Raw genomic sequence first — 27,796 nt, 5'->3', positions numbered from 1 at the left:
GCAGTTAAGGCAAGAAAAAATACTTAGAAGAAGATGGACTGCCGACAAAATGTTATTCCAGGGACATTTTCTTCTCACACTCATAATTCTTAACCAGATTTATGCGTGCACAAACGACGAGGATTCTTTTTTCTCAGTTTCTTTTGTTATATCTACTGTAAAAGTCATCTTTACACGGGCGAGGATTAAGGTTAAAATCTCCAAACCAACTACAAGTAATTTTAGATAATGACTGTGCTGCCATCCAAGGCCTGTATTTTCGTCATGTTTCTTCCATCAGCCAGTCGGTTGAAAATTTAAGATTAAAATGGTAAAAATTTAGCCCCCCTCTCCCCCGTCCTCCCTACTCCTTCCTCAGCAAGCAATAATCATAATATAGGATTCTTATATAATATAAACAGGCTACTGTTTTGTGTCACGTTGCAAGGTTTTATTACAATTATTTGTGTTCTTTAAGAGATCACGACTCAATGCAAATCAAACAACCAATCCGCCGCTATTTAAACTAATCGTCTACATTCAAAAAGATTGGCAAGGTAATTTCTTGTTCTTGTTTCAGCTGTTAAAAGACTTCAGAACAAAAGCCGGACTTGTAAATCGAGCCAGTTTGTTTGTATTTCCGTCAGAACCACAGGAATAAGAAAGAGCGATGTAAATGCAGAAAAGCTATAGCCATATATGTCGGCGTCTCACCTAAACTTCTAAAGAGAGATCTGTTTAAAGCATAGTTTACAGAGGGGACTGGTTATGAAGCCCGGCAAACATCAAAGGAGGAAACAAAGATGCCAAGATTTATGTTAGAAGGTCCACGACCGTGCTCAATAAATTGTTTTGCGCTCATACACTATGCATGAATTACGTAACCAACACGTTGCTATTACTTCTATTGGTTAGTTCCTCAGTACGGAGTAAACAACTATTGTGTTTTGTGCACGGTCAGGACCAAAAAAAGAGAACAAAAACATACAAAAAAGAACTTTAACAAGTTTCATAACCATTCCCTTCTATTAACTTAGTTTAAAGTTTCGGAATTTTTCGAATTTAGTCCTTGAGTTTCCAAATAGAAAAGAGCTCGGAAAGATTCAAATAAAACAACTATGCATATTTAGTGCAAAAAGAGTGAGATCATCACTTCTTAATCAAGGCATAAACTATTCTAGAGAAACGAAATTACTCATTAAGGATCTGGAGAGTTATGTTGAAAATAAATTCCTCATCAACAAATAAGTTTATTTCATGTATTTCAAACTTGCCCGAAATCTAAAAAATCTTAATGCATATATTACTATGAAAGAAGTTCGACGTCTCACGAAAATTAATCGTAATAAACACCAGTCTTAATAAGATTACCAACACATTTTAACGGGAAAAATCCGAAATACTACCAAACGAAAAGAACATGAACTCAGCTTTTGCTTTCAATTTCTGATGTTTAATCATAAAAATATGCTGCGTATACCAAGGTCGAAACGAAGTTCTCAAAGATTATTTTGTGTGTTATTTTTCGTTTGATTCTACAATGATATTAAAATATTCCATTAAAATCTCCCTCAAGACTACATTTTATAGTATTCCTTAGCGTGTTAGAGCGTATGTAAAGGGCTTCGGGTCCCGTACACTAAACAAAGCTATTTAATCCATAGGTTGAGAGAATAACTGGTAGGAAGGTTGCAGTTGTCACCAAAGTCTCCAACGCAGCTCCAGTTTACATTGCCAAACTTAGCGTCGTTTTCCTCTGTGATACCAATCCCATGATCTGCTCTCTTGCATGAATTACCTCCTCCACCAATCATCATCACGGCTCCATCCCCATTGTTCCAGTCACACCAGAATGACAGGTAGTGACTACTTCGAAGATTGCTGCTGCATTGCGCCTGACTGAAACCCACTGTGGATGAGTAGCTGCCACCATAGCCGGAGACGGAACAGTATCCACGACATGCGTTACTGTCCCAGATAGCGCCATTTCTAAAGTTGCCGTAACTTGTTATAAAGCTTCTGAAGGTTCTCCCGCCAGTACAGCTGCTGGTGTATAACAAGGCTGTGTTAAAGCTGTCATCACTGCGGGTTATTTTGATGTAATTACCAGTGACAAGCCAGAATGCCGGTGATATCATGTCGTAGCTATCGGATGGACTGGTCACGCTGCCGTTTGCGGATGTGCGGTCATACCACCAGCTGCCGCTAGACTGCATCCAGTTTTTACTGTCAGTATTTGAGAAACGTGAGATGAGAGTCCAACCACCACCGTTAGATGACATGTCACAGTAAGCCTAAGAAAGCGAAAAGTATGTGAACTGTTGTTAAAAAATCCTGATGATTGCCCTGTTATAATATTTACTGTGTAATCAGTTCTATTTCTTAATATTTTTAAGCTCAATTTATGTTAAGAGTGACGACTTCGCATATTTGAAATGTTCGGCCAGGGTCGGGAGTCATGTCCACCAAATTCTGGAATTGTCAACGTAAAATCAACTTGAAAGACCTGAACTGAACAGCTGATTATGACTGGAATTACCATCAGACAGTTATGTAGAAGCCTGGCAATAATCATATAGCAGCTTCAGAAGTTTACAAAATAGCCTTTTCTTTGAAAGCTTAGCCAAAACGTCTTAAAACAGAGCATTTTTTCAAGTTCTTTTAATTCTCTCAATGCGTGTTAATTTGCCGAACCCTGGCAATCATGAGACCAAGTAGCAGTGATTTAACACGGGAGAGAGACGGCAGTCCCAAATAATATTATGAGGCCCAAAACTGGACTACTGGGCAGTCTTAGACTAGTCTTAGTTTTCAGTGATAATGGCTACCTTTTTAAAGCAAGCTTTCCCATCCTTGATGGGCGAAAAGTATATAATGAAGTAAATGACCCTTACGTTTGGGATTATCGACTTCATTAGACTCACAGTGCAATATTGAGGGAAGAGGAAAGGGGAAGGGGTACATTGGGGGAATGGGGTGTTAAATACTCCAATACTGCAAGATAGTCAGCAAATGCTGCAATTTAGTAATAAGCCTGCGTAGTCGGTTGTTTATATCTAGTGATTATATAGCGTCACGAGGTGAATTTTGCAACCAATCAGAACGTCGGATTCATATTTTGACCACTAGAAACTGGTCTATATCTATTTAACAATAAGAAAATGAGTTTGAGATTCGTTTGGGGCAATAGTTGTGAGGCTGAAAGCTCGTACAAATCGAGAGAAAACAATATAGTTGCATTAGCAGAATTTTAACCAAGTTTCGATTACTCGAAGTCGACTTTAAATCATTTCTCTATATTTTAAAGTAGAGTGGAACTTAACGCGTGAAATCGCTGGCTGCCTGAGCGGTAAATGCTTGCGCGCGCAAAGTTCGTTCGACAATTTTGGATTTGACTGGTCTGCCTTCCCAGAGGCCAAGAGCCGTTGACCTATCTTGTTATTAGCAATTTAGGAAACAAATTTTGACGGGGATTACTTCGACCATCGTCCACTAAAACATCGTGCATTGAATTATCTCTTTCCACTTGCAAATTTTTCCCCGTAAGAGCTTTAGCATGGAAACGAGGCTGGCAAAAAATGCACAATAAGTTCTAATTCAGTAAGTTAAGCTCTTCTGTTTTGTTCAGTTCTTTGAATTATTTTTTAGAGCCTTCAACAAGATTATGCTCAAAATCTCGTCATCCGTTTGTAAACATTTTAAAGAATAAATATCCATCAGATTCCAATCTCACACTGTTTCAAAATATACACTCGTCAAATAATAGCGCATACTTGTCGGCGGTAACTTGCGACTTTTACGGTATGCTTCTGACACTATTACTATTATCACTGATCTGGATGTCAATTTATCTCAGGTTATCCATAATGCCAGCTTGCTTCAACATTGTAGGTTTGTGCCATTAGATGGTTTAGAATTACGCACTCGCTGCCGTACGATAGGGTAGGCTGCTCACCCACATATTTCTCCCTGAATATCGACACGTACCTATAATAATTCGTTCTATTCATTCTCCTAAGTGGAGAGTCACTGTGAAAATAAAGCGTCTTGCCAAAAAAGGATATAGAAGGACCTGGCGAGCTCCTCTCACAGTCTAACGGTGTTCAATCAGTTGCAATGCTTCAGTCCAAAAGCGACTGTACAGGTAACAATTAACATAGCATTTTAAATTGTTAAACAAGTTTGATCGTTTTATTTTAACTCAGGTTTCCGCATGTGCTTTTAAATGGACGAGTTCGGCTTACAATCAAGAACTGATTTCCACCATTATTGGTACAGGAAAGCGAGATAAAGGTTTGCCACAACATGACGACATTCACACCCAGACCATTGAGGTAATATATCGAACAAGAAAAACAGCTTTTTATTTCAATTCTAAACGCCCCGTAGAGACTTGAAAATATGGCGTTAGGTGCAGATTTTGTGCAGCTAGAACAAAAAAAAAACATGTGTAATATGTTTAAAGGTTTCAACTTGTAGTCTGAGATATTTTTCTACCCGACGATGTTTTATTAGGTCAAACACATCATGCGATGACATTAATTAACGTACAATATTGGCTCTAGAAATCAGCTATATGTGACAATAATCAAAACCTAACTTATTTTGGCCAGAGCAACTTTATTGGCGGCAGTGTCTGCTCTAGCGTTCAAACACAGTTTTACTTCATGTGATGTTTCGATTTAAGACGAATATGTATCTGCAAAGCACAAATTTCTCGCCATATGCAACCTGTTGAGCTTCTCGAGTAGCTCTTAACACAGCATTATGTAGGTACTGATTAGCTCATTGTTTCGTTCATTCAAAACGAGAAGTTAAACTGAAAGACATAGCAACAGCAGCGACCCATTATCGGCTTAGCAAAACCCTGCCATTAAATTCAAGGTTTGCATAAATATGGACAAACATTTTGATAACTTTGATAAACAGTGGATCGGAATCTCTACAATCTTCGATTTTAATCAATGACTAAAGAGACACAAAGTACTCACTCTAAAAGAAGATCCCCCAATGTTTATATAATACAATCCACTGGAGTAGCGCCCTGCTGAACGGTGGTCTTTACAAGATGCTCGTGCTGAAGCTAAAGAAAGGTATATAGAGTAAAATGCTCAGCTATCAAATAAGTGCCTACCCTTTCTCTTTATAAGGTAACATGATAAAGCCTAGTAAGGGGCGGGTAATTTGTTAGAAGGAGAAAGGCCTCGTCATCACCATTACACGAGGAGACTTGTTCCTACGACTTGTCACTCAAAACCCTTCATGTTCACTGTTCCTGGGACAAGTCCCTTCGACCAAATTAAAATAAACCAACTACAGATCTGCATGATATGCTTCCTAGTTAAGCTTTGTTTAACGGGACGTTAGTCCCTTGCTTTGACTTCCTTTCTGAACATCAGTCATGGAACAAAACTGATGGACACAACTTCAACTAACTGAATATGAACTGAACTAACAGTTACCTTGACAAAATGTTCCTCCGTAAGCAGTTCGACAGATGCAAGTGAAGTTGTATACACCATCTACACATGTCCCGCCGTTTTGACAAGGATTCGATTGACACTCATCTGTTTCTGTGAACAACCATTAAGCTCACAATTAAATTAGATATTAGCCAGATAAATCATGTATTGATGGAAAATACGTTAAATTGTAACTTCGCTTATTCTTGTGTTGGTTAGTTAGGGCTCACAATGTATTTACCGTTGTTACGATTTAGGCTTGTTCAATATTGCATAAATCTTTCCTTTCTCTGCCATAACAATAGACCAAGTCACCTCCCTTTTGAAATTTGAATTTTGAAATTAAATTTCGCTCCATAGTCACCTTGATATTCTGACTTTATTTGAATTGCGGTGGAGGAGTTTTCCTTAAGGAGGGCTGTTTGGTAGACGGTTATCAATCTGGAACACGAGGCAGTTGTTTTATCGTTTGTTTTTCCTCCTGTTTCCAGCATATATGTGTCGCGCAATAGAAGGTTTCATTATTAACCGCGCGGCCATGGGCCGAGCGCGGTTCATGTTCTACCCTTGGTTTATTTATTTTTATTTTTTTTTTGTCGGAGACCAGACGCAGATCTCCACTCGGCCAACTTTGAATTACGCAATCTGTAATGTTTACTCGCCAAACCTTGTTTCTTCAGGGTCAACAGAAATCTCAGATTACAAAATCACGCCGAACCTACACGTTGCAAAAAAATCTCTTCAAAACCCTGACATCGAAGCGATATATCACTTTAGCGTTAATAGCTACCTCATATCGGCAGTATTAAAATCTATTCGTTAACAATCCAGCTTCATCATATTAAAATTTCAACGAAATCGAACAAAACCAGAACTAAATATTACTAGATTTTTTTTGTAACCTAGCTTCATTGCGTGAGTCGACAAAGGAAGCGACGGTCGCCCATAGCCACCGAAACACATTAACATAACCAGTGAACCTACGTTTCGGTCAAAAAAATCCAGGATTATTGCCTGAAAGCTGAAAATTCAAGAGGAACATCTTTTTCGAACTTTTCTCAAGTTATTTAGACGAAAAAATGACCTCGGCGGACTCCAAAAGAGAACGAAACAAAAAACAGAACGAGACAGTGAGAACAGCCGATAATTTATTCACCGCGTGGCCTTCGTTACGTTCACGTTAAAAAAACCTTACTTCTGGATAATTTCAGCCTTACAAGTCAGCAACCGGTCCCAAATTACTTTCTGTATCCTTACAAATGTCCTGACTTCCATCTCCGAAAGATTTGGCCGCAATTTTTTAGCAAATAAACATTTCGCCGACAGCAATCACCATTACGGTGGCTTGCAACTAATTCGCTAACTTTACAAAACCCTCCCGAGGGGGGGATATGACGAAAAGAGCTGAAAAATGATGACCGGAAATAGAGTAATTTTCTCAGCTTCCAGTGTGCCAAATTTGCTGGAAATAGGTTCAAAACCGATATTTTTTTTCGTTTTTTTTTCTTCGGGTCACTCATGCTACCAAAACAGTTAACTTTTAAAAGCGCGGTTGTAAGATCTTAAAGATCTTCTTGTTCTTTTTATATATTGATGAAGTATGTCATGCTTTTTCCCGATAATCCGAATAGAATATTTAATTCTTTAGTGGAACACCGCAGAAGTCCAGTGAAGCGTTTTCTAATTAACTTATACAAGTTTTCTTCTGTAATCCTAAAATTATCTTATTTTCTCCGGAATAAGCGCTAGTACGTTTAAACTGATTTCGTTAAATGTGAGGGGCATAGCCAACTTTAAGAAAAGGAAAATGATATTTACTTGGTGTCGAAAACAGAAATCAGATTTTATTTTCTTACAAGAAACTCACTCAAAAAAAGACTCAGAAACGTGTTGTAAAAATGAATGGGGGAGTGAGATTATTATGGCTCATGGCAGCTCCAATTCATGTGGGGAGGCAATTCCTGTTAAAGAGGGTGTTGATTGTACAATCCACTCCAAAATTCTCGACCGTTTGGGACGGTATGTCATACTAAAAGCTGAGATTAACGATAAAATGTATGTTTTGATTAATGTTTATGTTCCAAACAAAGACACAAATATCATTAACTTTCTTAACAATCTACTTATGACCCTGCGAAAAAATAACTTTGATGAAAAAGAGAACATTATTATAGGTGGAGATTTTAACTGCCCTCCTAATCCAATCCTTGATAAGAAAGAAGGTGTGTTAAATCCGAGAAAATCTGTTGTAACCACAACTGAAAATCTACAAGAAGAGATCGATCTATATATATGGAGAGTCAAGAATCCTGAAAGAAAAAGTTTTGCATGGAGCCAAAATTCTCCAATGATTTTTTCTCGTTTGGATTACTGGCTGATTTCAAATACCTTACATGATCTAGTTAACACAACAGATATAATTCCACCCATTAAAACAGATCATGCTGCAATTTCCCTGGGACTTGTAAATGATTCTAACGATATCGAAGGACCTGGTCTCTGGAAAATGAATTGTTCTCTATTAGATGACGAAGACTATGTTAATGATTTCACAGAGAAGATACCAATTTGGTTCGCGGAAGGCCGTGAAGAATTGTTGGACAGTCGAAGCGTCTGGGACTGGTTGAAATACAATATAAGAGCACACACAATTTAGCATTCGAAAAGAAGAGCGCGGGAAAGAAAGGAAAGAGAACAAAATCTTCAAGAGGAATACGCTAAAGCGAAGTTTATTTTCGAAACAGACCCTAACGAACGAAATGCGAATATTCCCAATTCTGCTAAAGAAACTTTGGAATTGTTTTATGAAGAAAGCGTCAAAGGAAAAATTATCCGTGCACGAGCCCGCTGGCACGAGCACGATGAGAAAAGTACCAAATATTTTTTGAATCTATAAAAGAGAAATCATATCAAAAAGCATATGAGAAATTAAATATCAATGGTTCGATTACCACGGATCCATTTAATATCTTCTACGAACAACGACGCTTTTACCAAGAGTTATACACGAGTGGGAACAAGAACAATAAAGCGATTAAAACTTTCTTAAAAGATTTATTAATTCCCAAACTTTCAGAAGAACAAAAGAAGTCATGTGAAGGTAAAATCACTTCAGAAGAATGTGCCTTGCTTTTAGAGTGTTTCCAAAATAACAGAGCTCCTAGGAACGATAGAATTCCCGTTGAATTCTACAAAAAATTCTGGCAATTTAATTGGTGAACCTTTTATTCAATGTACAAACGAATGCTTTGAAAAAGGCGAGATGTCATGCTCGCAAAAACAAGCAGTTATAACACTTATCGAAAAGAAAGGAAAAGACCGCTCTTTTTTGGATAACTGGCGACCAATCTCGCTTGTAGACGTGGACGCAAAAATATGTCTAAAGCTATAGCCACTAGAATAAAAAATGTCTTGCCGAACATTATCCATCATAATCAAACTGGTTTTATACAAGATCGCTATATCGGTGAAACAATACGATCAATTTTCGACATAATGGACTTTACAGCCAAACAAGATATTCCCGGTTTGTTGATCTTCATTGACTTCCGGAAGGCCTTTGATAGTTTGGAACGTAATTTTCTTCAAAGATATTTAAGATCATTTAATTTTGGTCCAAATTTTGTTCGTTGGGTAATGACTTTTTATAAAAATATACAAAGCTGCGTTATTTACAATAGCATCACCTCTAATTACTTCACAATTGAACGAGGAGTTAGGCAAGGAGATCCACTTTCTCCATATCTCTTTGCGGTGGTCGTTGAAACCTTGGCTATTGCAATTAGACAAAATTCAACGATAAAGGGCATCACTATTGGCAAGAAAGAAACAAAGTTACTCCAATCCGCAGACAACACAACGGCAGTTCTCTCGGACATTAACTCAGCTCAAACTCTTTTCAGGCTGCTCGACGATTTTAAGAAGCTTTCAGGCTTAGAGGTTAATCCCACCAAAACTGAAGGAATGTGGATTGGATCTTCAAGAGAAAATAAAACGAAACCCCTTGGTATTAAATGGCCAAATGAACCGATTAAAGTCCTAGGGGTTTATTACTCTTATGATCAGAAATTACTACACGCAAGAAACTTCATAGAAAACCTGGACAGTGTTAAGAAACTTATAAATATTTGGTCTGGAAGAGGTCTCTCTCTCTATGGAAAGGTAACAATAATAAAATCCCTGATTGTCCCAAAATTTGTCTATGTATCGTCATTATTAACTACCCCCAAAGGAGTTATCCAAGAACTGAACCGATTGATTTTTAAATATCTATGGAAAAGCGTAGACAAAGTCACACGTTTGTCAGCAATAAATGATTATGAAAAGAGTGGACTGAAAATGATTGATTCAGAAACAATGATTAAATCCTTACGAATAGCCTGGCTAAAGAGAATTTTCAGCGAAATGACGGCACTTCGAAAAATTACTTACATCACGTACTAAAACGTTTTGGCAGTCCTTTCCTACTTCATTGCAATTATGATATAATGGATCTCACAATCTCTTCTCAATTTTATACCGAGTTGCTTAAGTGGTGGGTGGATTTTCGAGACGAGTTTTCTGCAGAGAAACCGTGGCACAATATAATATGGAATAACAAAGACATTCGTATAGATAATAAACCAATATTCTATAAGACATTTTTCGAGTCTGGTATTACGCATGTAACTGACCTTCCATTTGATTTAAATATTACAGAGTCCTATACTATTATTACAAAAAAGATGAAAAAAGCAAACATTTTTTGTAACTTCTCGTACATACATTTTTCTCTGTTTTGTTATTTTCTGTACAGTTTGCGAAAACCTAACCAAATATTTCGTTTAATTGGTTATCAATATGTGCTGTTTTTTTTTTTTTAAATCTTAGTAATTTTCAAAATTCTCAGTGATTGTATAAAATATGATTTCTCGCCTTCATTTGTTCTGTAACATTGGACTCGGTATAATGTTTTCGTTTTCCTGCCGTAAACTGACTGAGAATATAAATAGGTGAGAGGTCCAATTTGGCGATGAAATGATTGGCTTCAGTGGGAATTCCTAATTCGATCAGCCGAGCAATCTTTCTTTCATAAACTTTCTTACAGGGTGTTTTATCAATAAAGCAATGTAGCAGAAATAAACAAAAGCGAGTCTTTGTTATACCTTGGCACTGTTTTCCAAAATACGGTGAAGGACAAGCACAAGTGTAGTTATTAACTCCATCAGTACAAGTTCCACCGTTCAGACAGGGATTACTGGAACATTCGTCAAACTCTACATGGAGATAAAAACCTGGCTGTTACAGTACATTATTTACTCTTTTCTTATTTAAACATTTTCTTTAGTTCCAATAAATTGAATTGAAAAGGCGTTATTGCATAATTGCATTCAACAGAAAATTACTAAATCAAAAGATCAAACCCACCTTCGCATGTGCGCCCTTTGTGCGTGCGAGGACAGACGCAGGTAAATTTTCTTTTGCCGTTGACACAGGTTCCTCCATTCAAACACGGCGAGCTGGTGCATTCGTCATAATCTGTTTTACAAAAGAAAAGTTTTTAAATTTTTGTGTGTATGGGGCTCTAGATCTCCACTATTAGAGTTACCAGTAAAAAAATCACTTCAAGGCTTAGAATTTCGCATGACGAGTGTTTACTGAACATAAGTTCAAGATGAGAAAAAAGAGAAATGATGTTTCCTCCGTTGCAGCACTTTAACAAGTCGTCAAACGTCCTTGAAATGCAACATATCCTTGGCATCTTGAAGACCAAGATGCTTATAATTGCATTCATGGGTTCATTTTCATGTTGCGCATATTCGATGAACCCTGTGGTTTCACCTGCAGAACTGTGATATAAACAAAACCTAAAAGCGTAGCCTGTGTGGAAGACGGGATAGGAGTAGGGGAGGCAAAAAACGCCAGGTAGAAGTCTCCCTCCTTCCATCTCCCCCGTTTTATGCCTGCGACGCCGACTAAAAACTGCTTTTAAGTTCACCCTATTTCCTTTAGTGTCTTCGCAAGTTAAAGGTTAAGCGTTATTCTATGTTTAAGACAGTTGTGTAATCCCACACAAAATACGAAATTGAACCTTTAGAGTACTACAAAATGTTCTAAATTTAGAGTACTACAAAATGTTTTAAGTTTATCAGGATAGCCGTCTATTAAGTTCTATCTTTGATGAGGGGGGTGAATAGGGGTATGCAAATCCGCTGATCCGTGCCTTTTTTTTTCACCAAATCCGTCGATCCGCCAATATTTTTGTTCAAATCCGAAACCACAACCACATCCGGGAACAGTTTTAAAAGTTCAAAGGTAAACTGGTAAATGTGAATGCCATTGTTAATTTCGCACAAATAGTAGAGAAGGCAACATACTCGAAGACTATAACACTGTACAATTCCAATACCAGTCTCCCACTCGAGTTTAAATGAGCTTTGTTCGAAAAACAAATATTTGGATGAGCTCATTAACATACCGACCAAGGCTAAAGAAAGATCTACGATCCAAATTTCGTTTAGGACCCAGGATCCCAAAATCAAGACAGGCACAATCCGGAATCCGCGCCAAAATTCCCAGCTGATCCACAATCCACTGTTACTTCAAAATCCGCGACTCCGCTCGATTTACCGCAAAAGTCCACAATCCGTGCGCCTTTTAAGGCCAAATCCGTCAATCCGAAAACCTATTCAACTCCCTCTTTGATACAGACTATCCCTGTACCTGGTCTACAGTTAGGGATTGTTACTGCCATAGAAACTAATTTTATACATTTTTTTTTCTTATGGTTTTAATATTATTGTAAATTGCTTTTTATTATTATTTTTAATATTATATTCCTTGTAAATAGCTTATATTTTTATATATCTAGTATATAATTTTGGGTAGTACCTCGCCTGGGTTCTCTCGTCCCGTTCGCGCTTTCCCTTTTGGGAATCATTATCTTCTATTTCTTTTTTTTTATGTTTTCGTTGTGTTTTTCTTTTTTGGTTTTTACTTCATTCCTAATAAAGTTTATTAAAATAAATAAATAAATAAACTCGATATTGGTATGTGGAGTGGGTTTAAAAGGAGCCAAAAGCGCCCTGCTATCTGTTCAATGCACAACGTGTCCTTTCTTTCTTTTAAAATATAAGTCGGTCGGATGACGGTAAACGATGGAAAAAAAGGGAGGGAAAAGGTTGATAGAACGCATTTTTACCTTTTTTACACGTATACTGATGACATGTAGAACAGTCCACGTCATTCCACGAGTATCCATGTCTAGCACCAAGAGTGTGTACGCAGTCCTCCCCTCTAAAGTCGTTCGGTTGTTTCTCGGCCCAATAGCGGAATTTATTTGGACAGCCATCCACCCAGGAGAATAATCCTTCTGTTGCGATGTCATTCAAACCAATCCACGCCTTGTCACCATTGTGTCTGTGCTGAATATACACATTTTCCTCTTGAGTTTCAATAGCGGGTAGATTAGCGCCCATGTACCTGCAGATTGTACTGGCGTTGGACCATGTCTCACAAGTTTCACTGGTGAAGTAACAGGAACCATTGTAGAAACTCCAGCCCGGTTCGCACACATCTTAGTGGAGAGACGAAAACCACAGAAAATCAAACTTTACTTAAAGGTTAAAATGTTTACAGGGTTTCTGTCATCGCCTAAAAAAGGCCTCTTTTAAATGTAACTATAAAGCTGTTTCCTTTTTCAGCAGTTAAAAGGAGAAAAAAAAAAAATGAAAACTCAGACGCCGTCCAACTAGGCCGGGGTGAAGTGTGGTTTACACGTACGACCTCACTATGGTAGAAAGCGCAAGTATAAGCTCAAAGGTAATGCGTGCAAAAAAAAAAACCAACAAAACAAAACAAAAAAACAACACATAAGCACATGTGACATGAGGATGCACTCTCGCTGCCATCTGATTTTGATCAGAATTGACCTTAGAAATCAGTTTGCGTCGTACTTGTAAACCAGCCTTCAGACGGTGCCAGGAGGATAAAAGAAACCTTGAGATTACCTTTGAATGAAAGTCTACAGTGACGCGAAGACTCAAGTAATAGTAAGCCCAAGATAAAGGAAATATTTCCTATTTTCTCTAGTTGTGTCTGTTCTTGCATTTGCGCTTATGCTTGCGTCGCCCCCGATTACACTAGCTTGTCTTTCGCTACGGTTATGGTAGTGCCCGTCAACCAAGCTTGAAGGAACAAAAGATGATAAACGAAATTTCATTTCTAACGTTATTCTTCCTTTACTTTCTACCTGGCATGATTGCATACGAGATTGACAGAGGGTCATGCTGATTCACAAACAACTCCTTCACACATGCTCTAAATCCAGTCTTGTTTATATACTGCAAGGAAAAAAGAAATCATCAATACACAAGTCTTACAGTCACAAAATCACCTAATGACCAGTGGCACTGAGCCCAAATACCAGAAAAATTGATTTCAAAGAAAGCATGCCCCATTAATTGACACAACAATTTCCAGACGTTGCACTTCGGTACTATTACCCGTTTAATGCTTCGTTTGATATTGATAGACTGTGCTCGGTCTTGTTAACTTTATCAGCATTGTCTTTCAGTAAATTTCTTTATAATTCCCCTCAGTTTAACATAAAAATGCGCTCAAACAAGTTACAAAAACGAAGATAAGTTACGATAACTTACAAATGCATCGTGCCTAGATATTATAAAGATAAACGGTATCTTACCTCAGCCCAAGCTGATATGGAGTTGTACGCAGGATTAAGGTTTCCTCCGTTTGTTGAATGGTTTGCAGAAACCAAAACTGCTGGAGAGTCGTTGTAGTGCTTTGCAAAGACAATATCCTAATAAAACGAAAGAAAAACGTGTAGGTATACTGAATATTTATTTGGAATTAATCTCGCATTTTTTATTTCCGACACGATTGCAAGAGGGGCGAATTGGAGGAGGCTAAGGTGAGTGGAGGTGTGCTTGAGCAAGTGTGAGGGAATTTACGAATGTACGAGCGAGCAAATACAACCTGAAGCCATGGAAAACATTACCTCACAAAAAGCATAGTTGAATTCTTTGGAGGGCTTGTTCCCGTTAGCAAAGTAGATAGACCCATGTTCTCTAAACAGGGGTCGATGAAGCTCTTCAAATGCCATCCAGTTCTTCAAAAACAAATAGATCATTCTTTTTAGATTGTCACCTTGATGGAACAAACTTGCCAAGAATAAAAGCTTGAGAAAAAGAAAAAGTTATTTTTGCGGTCAAAGGCAGAACTCTTTCAAGTTGATTGAAGTTCTCGATCTCGAATATTACGTTTTAAGAGAGAACTTAAAAGCTATTCAATTTTATTCAGTGTTCTGGGAGTCCGAGATGATTGAAATACCTTCAATCGTTTCATTACAATTCCCTCGCAGAACTGAATATTTTCTTCATTGCAGCCATACAAATCGCTGAGTTAACCATGAATAATTGCAAACTGCTTACCACGTGGATACTTTGGTGAGCTCCATCGAAGTTCTGTAACTCTCTGATGCAGATCTTGAAGGACGTTGTTGTGACATCTTCTACCCACACAGAGGAAGCATCGTGCTTCACACCACGCCTTTCATGCTCCGCTGACACAAGCACAGTGGGCATTGATTTAAACTTGCTCTGTGAAATATAAACACCAAGTAATAGATTAAAGCATTCTGTTAAGTGAAAAAGCTGCTAATCTAAGTGCTACTTGGTGATCGATTGACTACAAAGATATTCCTTCAGTGCTTTACTACACGAATGTAAGCTAATTCAGAGGGCCAGCCATTAAAATGAAACAATCGGATTGCTCCATTGTGGGTTAAATCTTCTTTAAATAATGGACTGAACATTGAACCAGATGAACACCAGTGAGCAATCTTGAAGGCTTGCTTTTCTGTGAGAGTTACCGTACACTTTTTAGTCGGTTTCTTCCAACTTTTTCTTCGTTTTTTGAAAGATGTTAGGCGCGAGTAAACGCTGAGTTGACTCTTAATACGAATTGTGCCCTGATTATCTGCGTTCTTACTGTTTGTGATCCGGTGAGATACGTACTTTCTAAACATTTTTGGTCGTGTAATCTCTCATCAAGAATATCGATCCTTGGTATTTTACGTACAGACCTCACATGTCTCTCTAGCGCTTGGTTAGTAGGATATACTTTTAGCTTCAAGGTTGTCATAGCGCTGGGTGGCAGTGGAGATAAGCGCCGATGCTTATAAAATGCTCCCATATGCCGCACGTCTTAAACAGCCTCTGACAGCTTAGTCAAGCTCCTGGCCTGCTCGTGCTGCTTAGTCTTTAGACCCAGCGGAACTGCTTCTACTGTCAGGTGAAGGTTTCAAGGTGGGTCACAGGCGCCTCTGAACCAGTTGCTTGGGGTTGTTGGGACTTGGCAGCGTGGAAAGTCAGCTCATCTAGGAGAAGGTAAACTCTAATTTCAAACCTCCGTTGCCTTGCGGGATACCTCTTTACAGAAAAGGCTTCGGTAGTCAACCCTGAGGAAAAATCCGGAGTGGAGCTCCTAAGGTGGTTGGACGTCGCATCGTCTTTTTTTCCGGCAGCTCTTGCAGCCAAGCCGGTGCCAATACAGCGTTACGCATTCATTTTGACTACATTGGTGAGGGCTGGGCATCCCAGGATCTCCATATACTTAATTCAGGCCTGTGCCCTGGAGTGGTCACTCCAGTGCCGCTGTTTACAGCGACAGAATAAACACAGGAGGAGGCAGTTACGAGTTATAAGCCAGTACCGATAGGCGTAGGTCCAGGCACTACGGGTTTTCTCCAACAGTGGATGGGACTATCGTAGTCCGACTGGTCAGCTACCGCCCGCTCCAAGCTGGGCAGCGCCCAGTCAGTAAGGTGCTGACCCACCACAGTCTGCCTGCTTAAATGCGTGCTTGGAGGAGATAGGGCAAAACCTGACAAACAGACTGTAACCCTGCACCAGGCAAAAACAGGAACAAGACATCACACATCTTGCGCCTAGCAAGGTGAAATGTTAAGACAATGTGTCCTGGCCTCTCCGATGATCTGCAACAAGTCGATGATTCCAGGAAAACATCGGCATTGCTGCACTACAGGAAACAAGACTAGCCTCAAAAGGCAGCCCCAGGGAACAGGACTACACGTTCTTCTGGCAGGGGAAGGAGCCTAAGGAACCAAGACTACATGGCGTTGGATTCGCCGTAAGGAACTTCCTTCTGTCCTCTGTAGAACCGCCAACCAGTGGTAGAGCCCGCATCCTCCGCCCACCAACCTCCTCGGGGCCAGCGAACCTCCTGAGCATTTACGCTCCTACATTCTGACTTCTGCGGAGACCAAGGACCAGTTCTACAAGGAACCTAACACCTCTACTGAGGCAACCTTGCCATACGACAACTGTACCTACTGGGCAACTTTAACACCCGAGTGGGTTCTAACCTCGATTCTTGGCCCAGCTGCATCGGCCACTTCGGCATTGGCAATTTGAACGAGAACGGACAGCTTCTAGAGCTCCTACCGCAACCTCTGCATAACTAACATGTTCTTCTCCACCAAACAACACTACCAATCTTCCTGTTGGTACCCTTTATCCTGCCACTGGCATCAGCTGGACCTCATCATCACTCAAATTTTCTCACTGACCTGCATACTAGTCTAACGCAGCTTCCACAGTGCCAACCGCATCACCGATCACGGCGGAATCCAGGCTGGTTTGAAGCCTGTATTGCCGATATGGAACCAGCAATAGAGGTAAAAAAATGGCACTCATCAACTACAAGAGGGAGCCTTCTGAGAAGACATACGCTGCAATCAGGAAGCCCAAAGACGGTGCCAAACGGATTGCTCAACATTGTGCCAACGACTACTGGTTGAACCTCTGTCAGAGCATTGAACTCTCCGCTGACTATGGTAACCACCGTGGCATGTACGATAGAATGAGAAAGGTCTTCGGTCCATGCATAAACAAGATCATGCCCTTGAAGTCAACCTCTGGCACTATCATAACAGAACGGAGCAAACAGATGGACAGGTGGGCGGAGCACGACATCCCACCCTCTGTTGAGGAACTCAGCACGGCCATCAACTCCCCTGCCTGCGGGTCATAAAGGCTGGAAAAAGGGAGTTCTCCTCCACTACCTGCACCAACTGCTACTGCAGCGCTAGGAAGAAGAGAATGTGCGCAGCGAGACCTACGACCCCAGCATCATCACTCTATACGAGAACTAGGGTGACCGCAGTGACTGCAACAACAACCGTGGAATCTCACTCCTCTGTATTATTGGGAAAGCCTTTGCCCGCGTAGTCCTGTTCAGACTGCGGTTACTTGCTGAGCTTGTATAGCCTGAAGCACAGTGCGGATTCAAAGCTGGAAGATCAACAATTGACAACAATCAACAATTGGTCTTCTTCTTGCAGAAGTCGCAAGAGAAATGCCGGAAGCAGAGACGGTCGCTTTAAGTCGCATTCACTCAGGCCTCTTCAATCTGCTACAGAATATTGGATGTCCCCCAAGCTCCTTAGGATGATCACCTCTTTTAATGAAGGCATGAGGGCACCATCCAGTACGATGGATCTTCCTCGGACCCTTTTACAGTGAAGCAAGGTTGCGTGCTCACTCTAACTCTCTTCGGCATCTTTCTCTCGCTGCTGCTGCCTTACGCCTTGAGCCAGCCAGAGGACGGAATGTATCTTGAAACCAGAAACAATGGCATTCTCTTCGATCTGTCCTGCCTTCGTGCGAAAACCAAAGTACGACGGGTTCTCATATGCGAGATGCTCTTCGCAGATGATGCAGCTCTGACAGCTCACTCCGAGGAGACCCTTCAGCGACTCATCAACTGCCTCCCCCAAGCGTGAAGAGAGTTTGGCTTGACTATTAGCGTAAAGGAGAACACCATCATGTCCCCAGGCCTTAGGCGCACCCCAAGCATCTCCATCGCTGACTTCACAATCGAGGTAGTCGAGGACTTCCAAACCTCAGCTCCAACATCTCCAGGAACATCTCCAGCAACCTCCCTGGATGTCGAACTTAACAAGTAAATTGGCAAAGCAGCAAAGGCCATGGCCCGCCTGGCAAAAAGTGTCTGTCCCATCCTGACCATCAACACCAAGATGCAGGTGTATCGAAGCTGTGTGCTCAGTCCTCTTCTCTTTGGTAGCGAGGTATGGACTCTCTATTCCCGCCAATAAAGCGTGCTCAAAACCTTTCACCTGCACAACCTCAGAAACATTCTGGGTATCACGTGGCAAGATCGTGCACCAAACAAGAATGCCTTCTACCTGGCATTTGTCCCCAGCATGTTTGCACTCCCGATTCTGGGCCGCCTGTGGTGGCCCGGGCACGTCAGACAAATGGACGACCGGTGAATCTCCATAGACATCCTGTACCAAGAACTCGTCACTGGTTCCAGACCTTTAGAAAGGGCTGTCTTTCGCTACAAAGACCTCTGTAAACGAGACATGAGAGAAGGGATCATCGATCCAGAGAGTGGGAGGTAGTGGCTGAAGACCGCAGTGAATGGAGAAGGACCGTGAAGGAATGAGTCCAGAGGAGCGAGGAGCTGAAAGAAAAGAATGGGAAAAGAAGAGAGAGCGCAGAAGGCATGGGGCAGATTGTCTGCCCTCAGAGCCAGGGAGGCGCAACTTTCACCTGAGACAGTTGAAACAAGGCCAGCCGATCTAGAATTGGCCCGTACAGCCACAACAGACGCTGCAACTCAACCACAAACTGAATCATGGCACGGGGTTCCATTGTCTCCCGAGACAGACGGACGCCAACAACAACAGGAATTGTAAGTAGCAAAGGTAATCTAATTGTGTTACTGATATTGTTAGTAGCGTAAGTATGCGCAGTGTATGGTAGATAATATAAGTAGTGTAAGTGATAGTATTGTAAGTGGCGTAAGTAATAAGTATTGTAAGTAGTGTAAATAACTGCATTAATATTGCAAGCAGTGTAAGTCGCAATTAAATTAAAGCAATGCTAGTATTGTAAGTAATGGTAGTTAGTATTGTAAATAACGTGTGTATTCCAATAAAAATTTGTTCTATGCAAAAAACAAAACAAAACAACAACAACAACATAAATGTAATTTTGATTGGCGTATTAAGTGAGTTTATCTCACCGAAGGTAGTGACACCGCACGACAGTTTGTTCCAGTCCACCAAGTTGGCATGTCCAAGCTTCCTGACACTCCCCCGTCAGGGGCCCCTTGGTATGCTAACCAGTCCACTGTGGCAAGCTCCTGTCCATTTTTCTTTTCATTTCTTCCCGCCTGTGTAACACAAACCGTAAAATTGTTCTCTCTGATGTCCTCAACCCAGAGCACCACGGCTTCATGCACATAGCTGGGATCTGAGAAGTTGACATGATTAACGGAAACTTGTATGTGAACCGGTTTGTCAGGATAGAAGACATAAGGAGCCAGTGGAACTTGTTCACAAACTGCTTCAGCCCAGCTTGGGGAGCGACGGAGACGATGACGGCCTTTTTGAGAAGGGAATCCTGGAAAAAAACAGTGCCAGAAAATTCAACTCAATGCTAGTTAAAGGGCTAGTTAATTTGAAGGGAACTATGACAACATAGGTGAGAGTAGCTATGAAACGGCTTAACATAGGTCTCCATGATTTTTTCTCTTAACTTAAAAATCATAATATCATAACCACAACTTGGTCGCTTCAAATGTAAGAGTTCTAAACCAAACGTCGCTTTTAGTAACATTAATTGTACACCTTTTCAGTTCTGAAAGACTCATAAACATACTCTTTCACTTCCCTGTTTTCACCAAAATCTGACGCATTGTAGATAAATATGTTACTGAAGACACTTAACAGTTCTTTCCATCCACACTTTGACACTGCACGTGCCCAGTGGGTTAAACATTAGAAAAAAAAAAACTACGGAACCACTTTATGTTTGTCCTGTCTGTTAATTGTTTTTAACTTTACATTTTATGTAAGCCGGTTTCATCTTTGTAGATGATGGTATTCTTGGTTGTCATTTGTAACTCTGTTAAGAGTAAATTTACTCTCGTTACCTGTACAGTCACCCGGATGATACAGAGTGAAGTTAGCTTTCAGATGGCACATTTCTCGCTGGAACACGCACTCGTTGTCGTATGTGGTTCCATTTGAGGAACATACGGGCTCTTCGTATGATGGACAGTTATCCACGCATATACACCGCGCATCCCTGGGTCCAAATGCCTTACAAACAGCGAAGTAGTTACAGGAAACGTTGATACATGGATCAAGATCTGTGAAAGGAATATATACACAACATGTAATTTCCTGGGTTGCCAACCAGTTTCTTTTAGTTTTACAACTTAGCAGTCTTTGAGTCCCAGAGCTACAACCTCCTTCCAACAACAACGCTTTTGGAAGGCATGTATTCTAGCAAATTATTGCTTTACGAACATATTTCTCTTACATTAAGTAAAATGACTCAAACATGGCCCACAAAGGCGTATTATTAATTGACTTTTGTTTCGCATATGTAGACGTGAAGTCAACTATTTAATTACCTCCAATAACTGCATAATCAACAGTAACAGGATCGTGCCGACTTTCCATTCCTGCCAAGTCTTTCACGCAGACACGAAAAGATGAAATCGTTATTTCCTGTTGACAGACAAGCAACTGAAATTAATAGACTGGTAACTTATACTCGTGAATCATAACTCCTTTCCCAAAAAAGTGAGGATTGCTGTCTACTTTTATGTATTAGTTTTCGACTTGGCAAGACCTAGGCGAGCAACATGTCATACAGACGCAACAAACGATGTTCTCATGTTAATCAGTTTCTTGTTTTGCTCCCAGTTATAGTTTATTTGCGAGAATCTGCGAGTTTCAAGGCTCTTATCTTCCAATAGTCTGTACAATCAATAAGGAAATAAACGAAGCCTTAATATCAAGAGGTGACAAACGCAAACAGAAAATTACGCTTTTTAAACTCTTCAAAAAATAATTTACGAAGACCAATTACCAACATCACATATGCATGCGGTCTTCAGTGGATGCAAATCTCATTGAAGCGTCATATTTTTTATGACGTTTCGTTGGAATGCCTTTTTATCTTGGTTCATGACAACAAAGATCACTTCGTTTAGATAGTTAAGTGTATACTAATGTATCGACAGCTCACCTCAATCCACGCGTTAAGGACATTATTCTCTGGTTTGTTAGAATACACATTCTGGCTATCATAAAGATGGTTAGCTGTTACCATGACAACTGGAGGTGCATAAAACTCTTCTGTAAAATTATGCACCTGCCAAAAAAAAAAAATACAGCTGATGTCAGAGATGGCACTGGACGAGATCAAACTGTTTACCATGTTCAACAAGTTCGTCTTTCAACTTGTCTGTAGCTTTGAAAAAAAAGAAAAGGTAGCTTTACCTTACAAAACGCGAAATTGTCTTGCTCAAGAGGAGCGCCACCATTTTCAAATTGCAGTTTTCCTTGGAATGTAAGTTGAACGCCTCCCCGAACAAATGCCAGCCAGTCCTGAAAAAAAGAAAATTGAGTTAGTATGTTACAGATCAAAAGTCCAAAAATACCATCATATTTATAAACTGACGTTGCGAGAATAAAAACAAGTCTTGTTCAAGATTGGAGAAATATTATCAGAAATGAGCTGTAAAATTCAGCGTTTCTGATAAGGAGATATAAATCTTGGAACAAGGACAGGTACTCAAAGCTTAATTTACAAAATACTGAAAATCGAAAGTGAATGTTGCCCTTTTTTTTCCAGAATTCCAGTTCTATTTTTAGCTTACGAGTGATAATAAATTTCTTTCGCACAAAGGACACACCTACAAGTATTTTTCATCATTGTCCATGATATTTTTTTCGAGTGCCTCATTTTCTTTTCCTAAAGCTCCTATAACTATTACATAATCAAACCATATTGGACTAACGTACCACTTTCAAATTTTGATGCTTGCCATCAAATGTTTTTACTTCTCGGAGACAGATTCTGAAATAATCTTCCTTCAGCTCCTCTATCCAGATATTCATGGCGTCCTGTGGCCTGTTGCTGACAGAGTGACGTACTGTGGCGAGGACTTTTGGAACAGAAGAAAAGCGCTGGAAAGGAAAGAATAAAATGTTTACTTTCACTCGGATTAATTTACAAAGAGTTCTCAGGTAGCCTGCGAACACTGTGCTTAGTAAGGAATGGGAGCAACTTTCACGCTATCAAAGCTACGAAAAGTGGAGATGATTAAATTGTGTGACATGGTATTAAAACCAGCTGACATCTGGGTACAACGCAATAACCACGAAAATCGATACATTTTCCACGTTTAATTCCACCGTTCTTGTCTTATAGCTTCAACCCCGCGACCCTTTTTCAGAAAGGAAAATGACTAATTTAATTCGTTTCTTTCCTAAACGGCTAACCCCTCCGGGCTCGTTGACATATGGAATCTAACAAATCATTGCCCTCAATAACGCGATAATCTGACAATAAACATTAACCGATTTCGTTTGGCCGAAATCAGAAAGGCATAGAAATTCCAATCAGATCAGAGCTAAATAAACAGCTTGGAAATCATCTGACACGGATTTATAATCCTGCATAGACACAAATGACTATACGTGAACGACAACCACCAGCCATACGATAATCGCAATCTCTAGCTCACTTAAAGGATCTTAAAAGTACCAAAAAATGACTATGAATTTATGAATTTAACTCTCTCTCCTTCAGACTCCTCTTCTCTTTCAGAAATTTATGTGTTTTAGAGTCACCTCATCGCTTTTAAAACCATATGTTTCCAAATGCATTGGCAAAGAAATTAGTCCGCTGATTCAATTTCCCAGAGGTAAAAAAACGTACAAAAAGAAACAATAAAGCTATACATTATTTGGAGGCATTTTTCCACTCTGATGGAGCGTTGTATTGTCTTTTTTAAGAACAACAGATAAAATCGTGAACTCTGAACGGAACCAATTAATTAAAAGATATTTTCCTATCCCTTGGGGATATTTGTCAATGGTAATTTCAGTTCACTCTCAACAGGAAGTTTGCCAGATTTGAATAGTTCTTAAGAGTGCCTGCCTGTAAAAATCAGACAAATTCTTAATTTCGCGGCAAGGGTCAAAAATTCGATTTCGCTCATATTCTCATGGTAGATAGGCTAGGGCATGACAAAAACTACCGGATAGTTTTTTGGCAAAATATCCTTTTATTTCAAAGAAATATGCAAATTACCAACTTCTGTTAAAATCGTCATTTGACGCACCATTTTATTAAGCAAGTTTGAGAGCCTCGCATGCAAAACCACATCATTCTTCCGTCTTTAAAGCACTCAAATATTTTTGTGCAATGTTTAAATGTGTACTGGGTTGGTTTAAGGGAATGTTGCATTGTCTTTTTGGGTGCAAAATAATTAAATTTCGAAGACATGTATTTCATTTACTTAAAAGTACTTCGTGTATATAATTAATTTTCACCATGTGCGAAACCTTCAAATGGATTAAGCTTCTGGTGGTTGAATCGCAGAAGGATGATCTACAGATTCCTGTAAAAATTTCTCTGGGCAAATGATTGTGAGCGACGCGAGAGCTTTTCAAAGTACGTCAAAAATGCAAATATTTGACTGTCCGTCGTCAAATTTCAATTTACGGGTTAGACGTATATTTTAGCATGCGCCACATGACTTGACCTATAATAAGTTGAAATAGACACAGAGCTGATAATTTCGAAATGTTCTATCCTTATTTGTTGCAAAAGGCAGGTCCAAAGCCGATTTGACGTGTTTCTCTCACCATTCGTCGCACATAAAGCAGAAGTTTGCTTTTGTTTACACAAGGTTAACGTCCGTGTACATCGCCAACTGTCAACCTATTATTGGTCGAATACCATGAATCTGTGACCATCTTTCTGCGCATATGAACATCACTGCATCTAAGTCAAAAACGGCTGAGTCATTTGTAGATAGTTGCTGACCATTGCTGATAAGCGTGTCGGCGCAGCACAATCTTACAGCCGTTATTTGTTCGTCACGCAATGCTGTCACGGCATATGCTGCACATTTTGATCTATTTTGTATAGAGCACTCTCAGGATAAATGAAGCAATTTAATCATTGTTCATCTGTTTGTTCATATATATATAATAATATGTGTATATTTATATAATCGTATTTTACAGTGTACGTGGCCTCGGTCCAAATCACGTTTGTTGTACGTTTTGATGTTTCAGACAACAGCTGATAAAGCTAGTGCCTGTACTAACTAGAATTTTAAAAAAATCACCATAAAACAAATTATAGATCAATGAAGCAAGAACTAGCTGAAATAAAAATAGGAAATCACAACGTGACTAATTCGTGAGAAAAACAGACTAAATTTAATTAGTAATTACGTGAGTAAATAGCCCTGGCCATGCCATTTATTTGGCGTATTTTGTTTGCCTGGGGGCGAGGCACTGGTGTGTTTGTAACAGAAAATAGAGGACTAGTGTCAATACAGTCCAAAATTATTGTCAGTAAAATATTGTAAATAAAACACCTATTGACCGGTTACCTCCGCGGCCACCATTTGGTCGTTCCGATAAGGGTTTCATTATTGTCTTTACCCCTATTAAGCGGCCACCCAAAATTTAAAAACTTTGTTTTGGAAAGGGCGATGGCAGATAAGAGTCTGAAATTGAAGGTGCATGACGAGTGATAATTCAAATACACGTCTATCATGATTGTCTTGAATTGACTCCATGTTCACCAAGAAATTTATAACCCGATAGTGAAAAATTAAATATTCAAGGTACACCAACCTCTATTTAAGCGGCTAGCCCCATTAAGCGGTCACCACCCATTTCCCCGGGGGTAGCCCACTGTATTACATGTAAACCAAAAACAATTGCACAGCGCGAAAAGACCTAGGTCTAAGTTTAGCGTTACAGTATTACGCAGGGCATGTAGGTAGCGGTGATCGAGTAAAAGATAACAACACGGGCAATGGTAAACTATTCATTCTTCTCATTTCTCAATTTAATCTCTTCCTACTCAACACGATTGTGTGCTCCCAGTGGTTCCCACCCTTACAGAGCCTTATGTATTAGGATAGAAATTGTCCTACCCCTACCCCCTAAAATGGGATGACAGCATTGCGTGACGAACAAGGAACCGCTGCAAGCAAGGATTCAAGCCATCAAACCATGATGATCAAATGTAATATTTTGGTGTAGTGCAAAGCAAGCAACTATCTACAAATGACTTAGCCGTTTTTGACTTAGATGCAGTGGTGATCATATGTGTCGAAAGAGGGTCACAGATTCATTGTATTCGACCATTAAATAAGTTGACAGTTGGCGATGTAATCGGACGTTGTGTCAACAAAAGCAAACTTCTGCTTTATGTGCGACGAATGGTGAGAGAAACACGTCAAATCGGCTTTGGACCTGCCGTTTACAGCAAATGAGGTTAGAACATTTCGAAATTATCAGCTCTGTGTCTATTTCAACTTAACATTGGTCAAGTCATGTGGCGCATGTTAAAATATACGTCTAACCCGTGAATTGAAATTTGACGAAGGAATGGTCAAATATTTGCATTTTTAACGTACTTTGAAAAGTTCTCGCGTCGCTCACAATCATTTGCCCAGAGAAATTTTTACAGGAATCTGTAGATCATCCTTCTGCGATTCAACCACCAGAAGCTTAATCCATTTGAAGGTTTCGCACATGGTGAAAATTAATTATATACACGAAGTACTTTTAAGTGAATAAAATACATGTTTTCGAAATTTAATTATTTTGCACCCAAAAAGACAACGCAACATTCCCTAAAACCAACCCAGTACACATTTAAACATTGCACAAAAATATTTGAGTGCTTTAAAGACGGAAGAATGATGTGGTTTTGCATGCGAGGCTCTCAAACTTGCTTAATAAAATGGTGCGTCAAATGACGATTTTAACAGAAGTTGGTAATTTGCATATTTCTTTGAAATAAAAGGATATTTCGCCAAAAAAACTATCCAGTAGTTTTTGTCATGCCCTAGCCTATCTATCATGAAAATATGAGCGAAATCGAATTTTCGACCCTTGCCGAGCTATCTTCCATTTTTATGGACAGGGACTCTTAAACATTCTCAGTATGGAGAACTGCTGGTTGTGGATGGTTGCTTTCCAGGTTACAAGAAAACCTCGAATAAAAGCAATGTATTTACACAATGGTTTGACTAAATCTGACATGTATCTAAAAAAAACAGGAACTTTCTCCCATTTATCACAAATATGCCGAAAGAAATTCTCAGAAAAACCCGATAATGCACGAATTATTTGCGTTTAGTGATTATCAATTTAAATTAGAGCCATACCTGTGCAAAGGTAACTCTTACACATTTAGTACCACTGGTGAATGTACTGAAGGAAGCGGCGCCATCCAACATTCCAGAGGGAGTGCCTCGAAACGCGATCCAGTTTACGATAGAGGATCCATTTGTACTAAGACCCGATTCCAACACACATACACGAAAACTGCTCTGTGTCACGTCTGATGTCCACACAACTGCTGAATCATGAACACTCATAGATTCTTTTCCATGGCTGATCGACGCAAGGACACGTACATTTCTAGAGCTAGAAAATGCACGAGGGTATTGCACGGTTGTGCAATAAAGGAAGTCTCCATTTGCCACTGTGAAGTTAACCTTTCCATTTTGGACCAGAGTTTGTCCTAAAATGAAACAATCAACCTTTAATCAATCTTTAACAGTAGCCCCAAACGTATGAGTTGCACAAGTTATTTCCTATTAGGCAGGAATAAAGTTAACGTTGACAACAGCCACTTGTTTCAAACATGCAGCATCACTTATTTTTTGTCTCAAAATATGCACCTAATCGCATCGATTCTCATTCTAATCCAACACGCTTTCATTTTTATTCTTCATGAAGTTAAAAACAAGAATGCAGTTTAAAGTACTGCAATAGTCTTACCTTCAGCTAAAACCGAGAGATTGGACAAAACCAAAAGTACAGCCGATAGTTGAAGACCTTGGAACAACCTCATTTCGCAGAGAGAATACACACTGCGGCCACAAGAGTTGTACTTGCGTGCATCAAGTATCATTCACACTTTTGACGAAAGGTCTTAACAAATTTCCTTATAGACCTCTCTGAAACAGTGGCCAAAAACAATATTCTCCTCATTTTTTTCCGGTGAGGACCTTAGGAGAGTCTACATTTTCATCGCAATCAGATAGCGAGGAGAAAGGAGTAAGAAAATGTGAAGAACTCCAGTGTCAAATTTCACACGAGTCCGGAGAATATAAATTATGATCAGACCAGTCACGTGTTAATGTCATGGCTAATTTCCGAGAAATATGAACTGAATGGCAATGCTAAAAATGGACTTTTCAGATTAAGTTTTCAATGGTGGATTTCTGCCAGCAACTCACTA

The 27,796-nt window shown here is 39.7% G+C and overlaps 2 protein-coding genes across 3 annotated transcripts in view; one reads left to right on the top strand and one right to left on the bottom strand.

The window, feature by feature from the left end:
• Positions 1-552: 552 nt before the first annotated feature.
• LOC145479118 (uncharacterized) lies at positions 553-27,605 on the bottom strand. The gene is made up of 18 exons (XM_081457377.1): positions 27,334-27,605; positions 26,715-27,073; positions 22,312-22,476; positions 21,787-21,894; positions 21,533-21,658; positions 20,913-21,009; positions 20,427-20,645; positions 19,515-19,894; positions 14,873-15,040; positions 14,440-14,550; positions 14,125-14,241; positions 13,672-13,762; positions 12,622-12,996; positions 10,848-10,958; positions 10,586-10,696; positions 5,442-5,552; positions 4,971-5,062; positions 553-2,273 (listed from the first exon to the last, which is right to left on the bottom strand). Exons 1-18 carry the CDS (start codon positions 27,464-27,466, stop codon positions 1,629-1,631), a joined length of 3,519 nt encoding a protein of 1,172 aa, XP_081313503.1. The 5' UTR covers positions 27,467-27,605; the 3' UTR covers positions 553-1,628.
• LOC145479137 (uncharacterized) overlaps positions 15,068-27,796 on the top strand; it is a 51,496-nt gene continuing 38,767 nt past the window's right edge. For both annotated transcript variants that reach the window (XM_081457394.1, XM_081457395.1), the window contains exon 1: positions 15,068-17,691. In XM_081457394.1, the coding sequence (XP_081313520.1) occupies positions 17,148-17,495 (348 nt within the window). In that variant the 5' untranslated portion in view covers positions 15,068-17,147 and the 3' untranslated portion in view covers positions 17,496-17,691. The remainder of the gene's footprint in view (positions 17,692-27,796) is intronic.

Source organism: Orbicella franksi, chromosome 2 (genome assembly GCF_964199315.1).
Source record: "Orbicella franksi chromosome 2, jaOrbFran1.1, whole genome shotgun sequence".
In the NCBI taxonomy this organism is placed as follows: domain Eukaryota; kingdom Metazoa; phylum Cnidaria; class Anthozoa; order Scleractinia; family Merulinidae; genus Orbicella; species Orbicella franksi.
This window is presented reverse-complemented; position numbering and strand designations above follow the sequence as displayed.

What these genes read in the sequence shown, in the direction of transcription:
- LOC145479118 (XM_081457377.1), bottom strand. Translation starts at nt 27,466, where the DNA reads ATGATACTTGATGCACGCAAGTACAACTCTTGTGGCCGCAGTGTGTAT. An exon ending in TAAGAGTTACCTTTGCACAG is followed by an intron (nt 22,477 to 26,714) that starts GTATGGCTCTAA and finishes TTTCCTTTCCAG; the next exon opens with CGCTTTTCTTCTGTTCCAAA. An exon ending in CCATATCAGCTTGGGCTGAG is followed by an intron (nt 13,763 to 14,124) that starts GTAAGATACCGT and finishes TTTTCCTTGCAG; the next exon opens with TATATAAACAAGACTGGATT.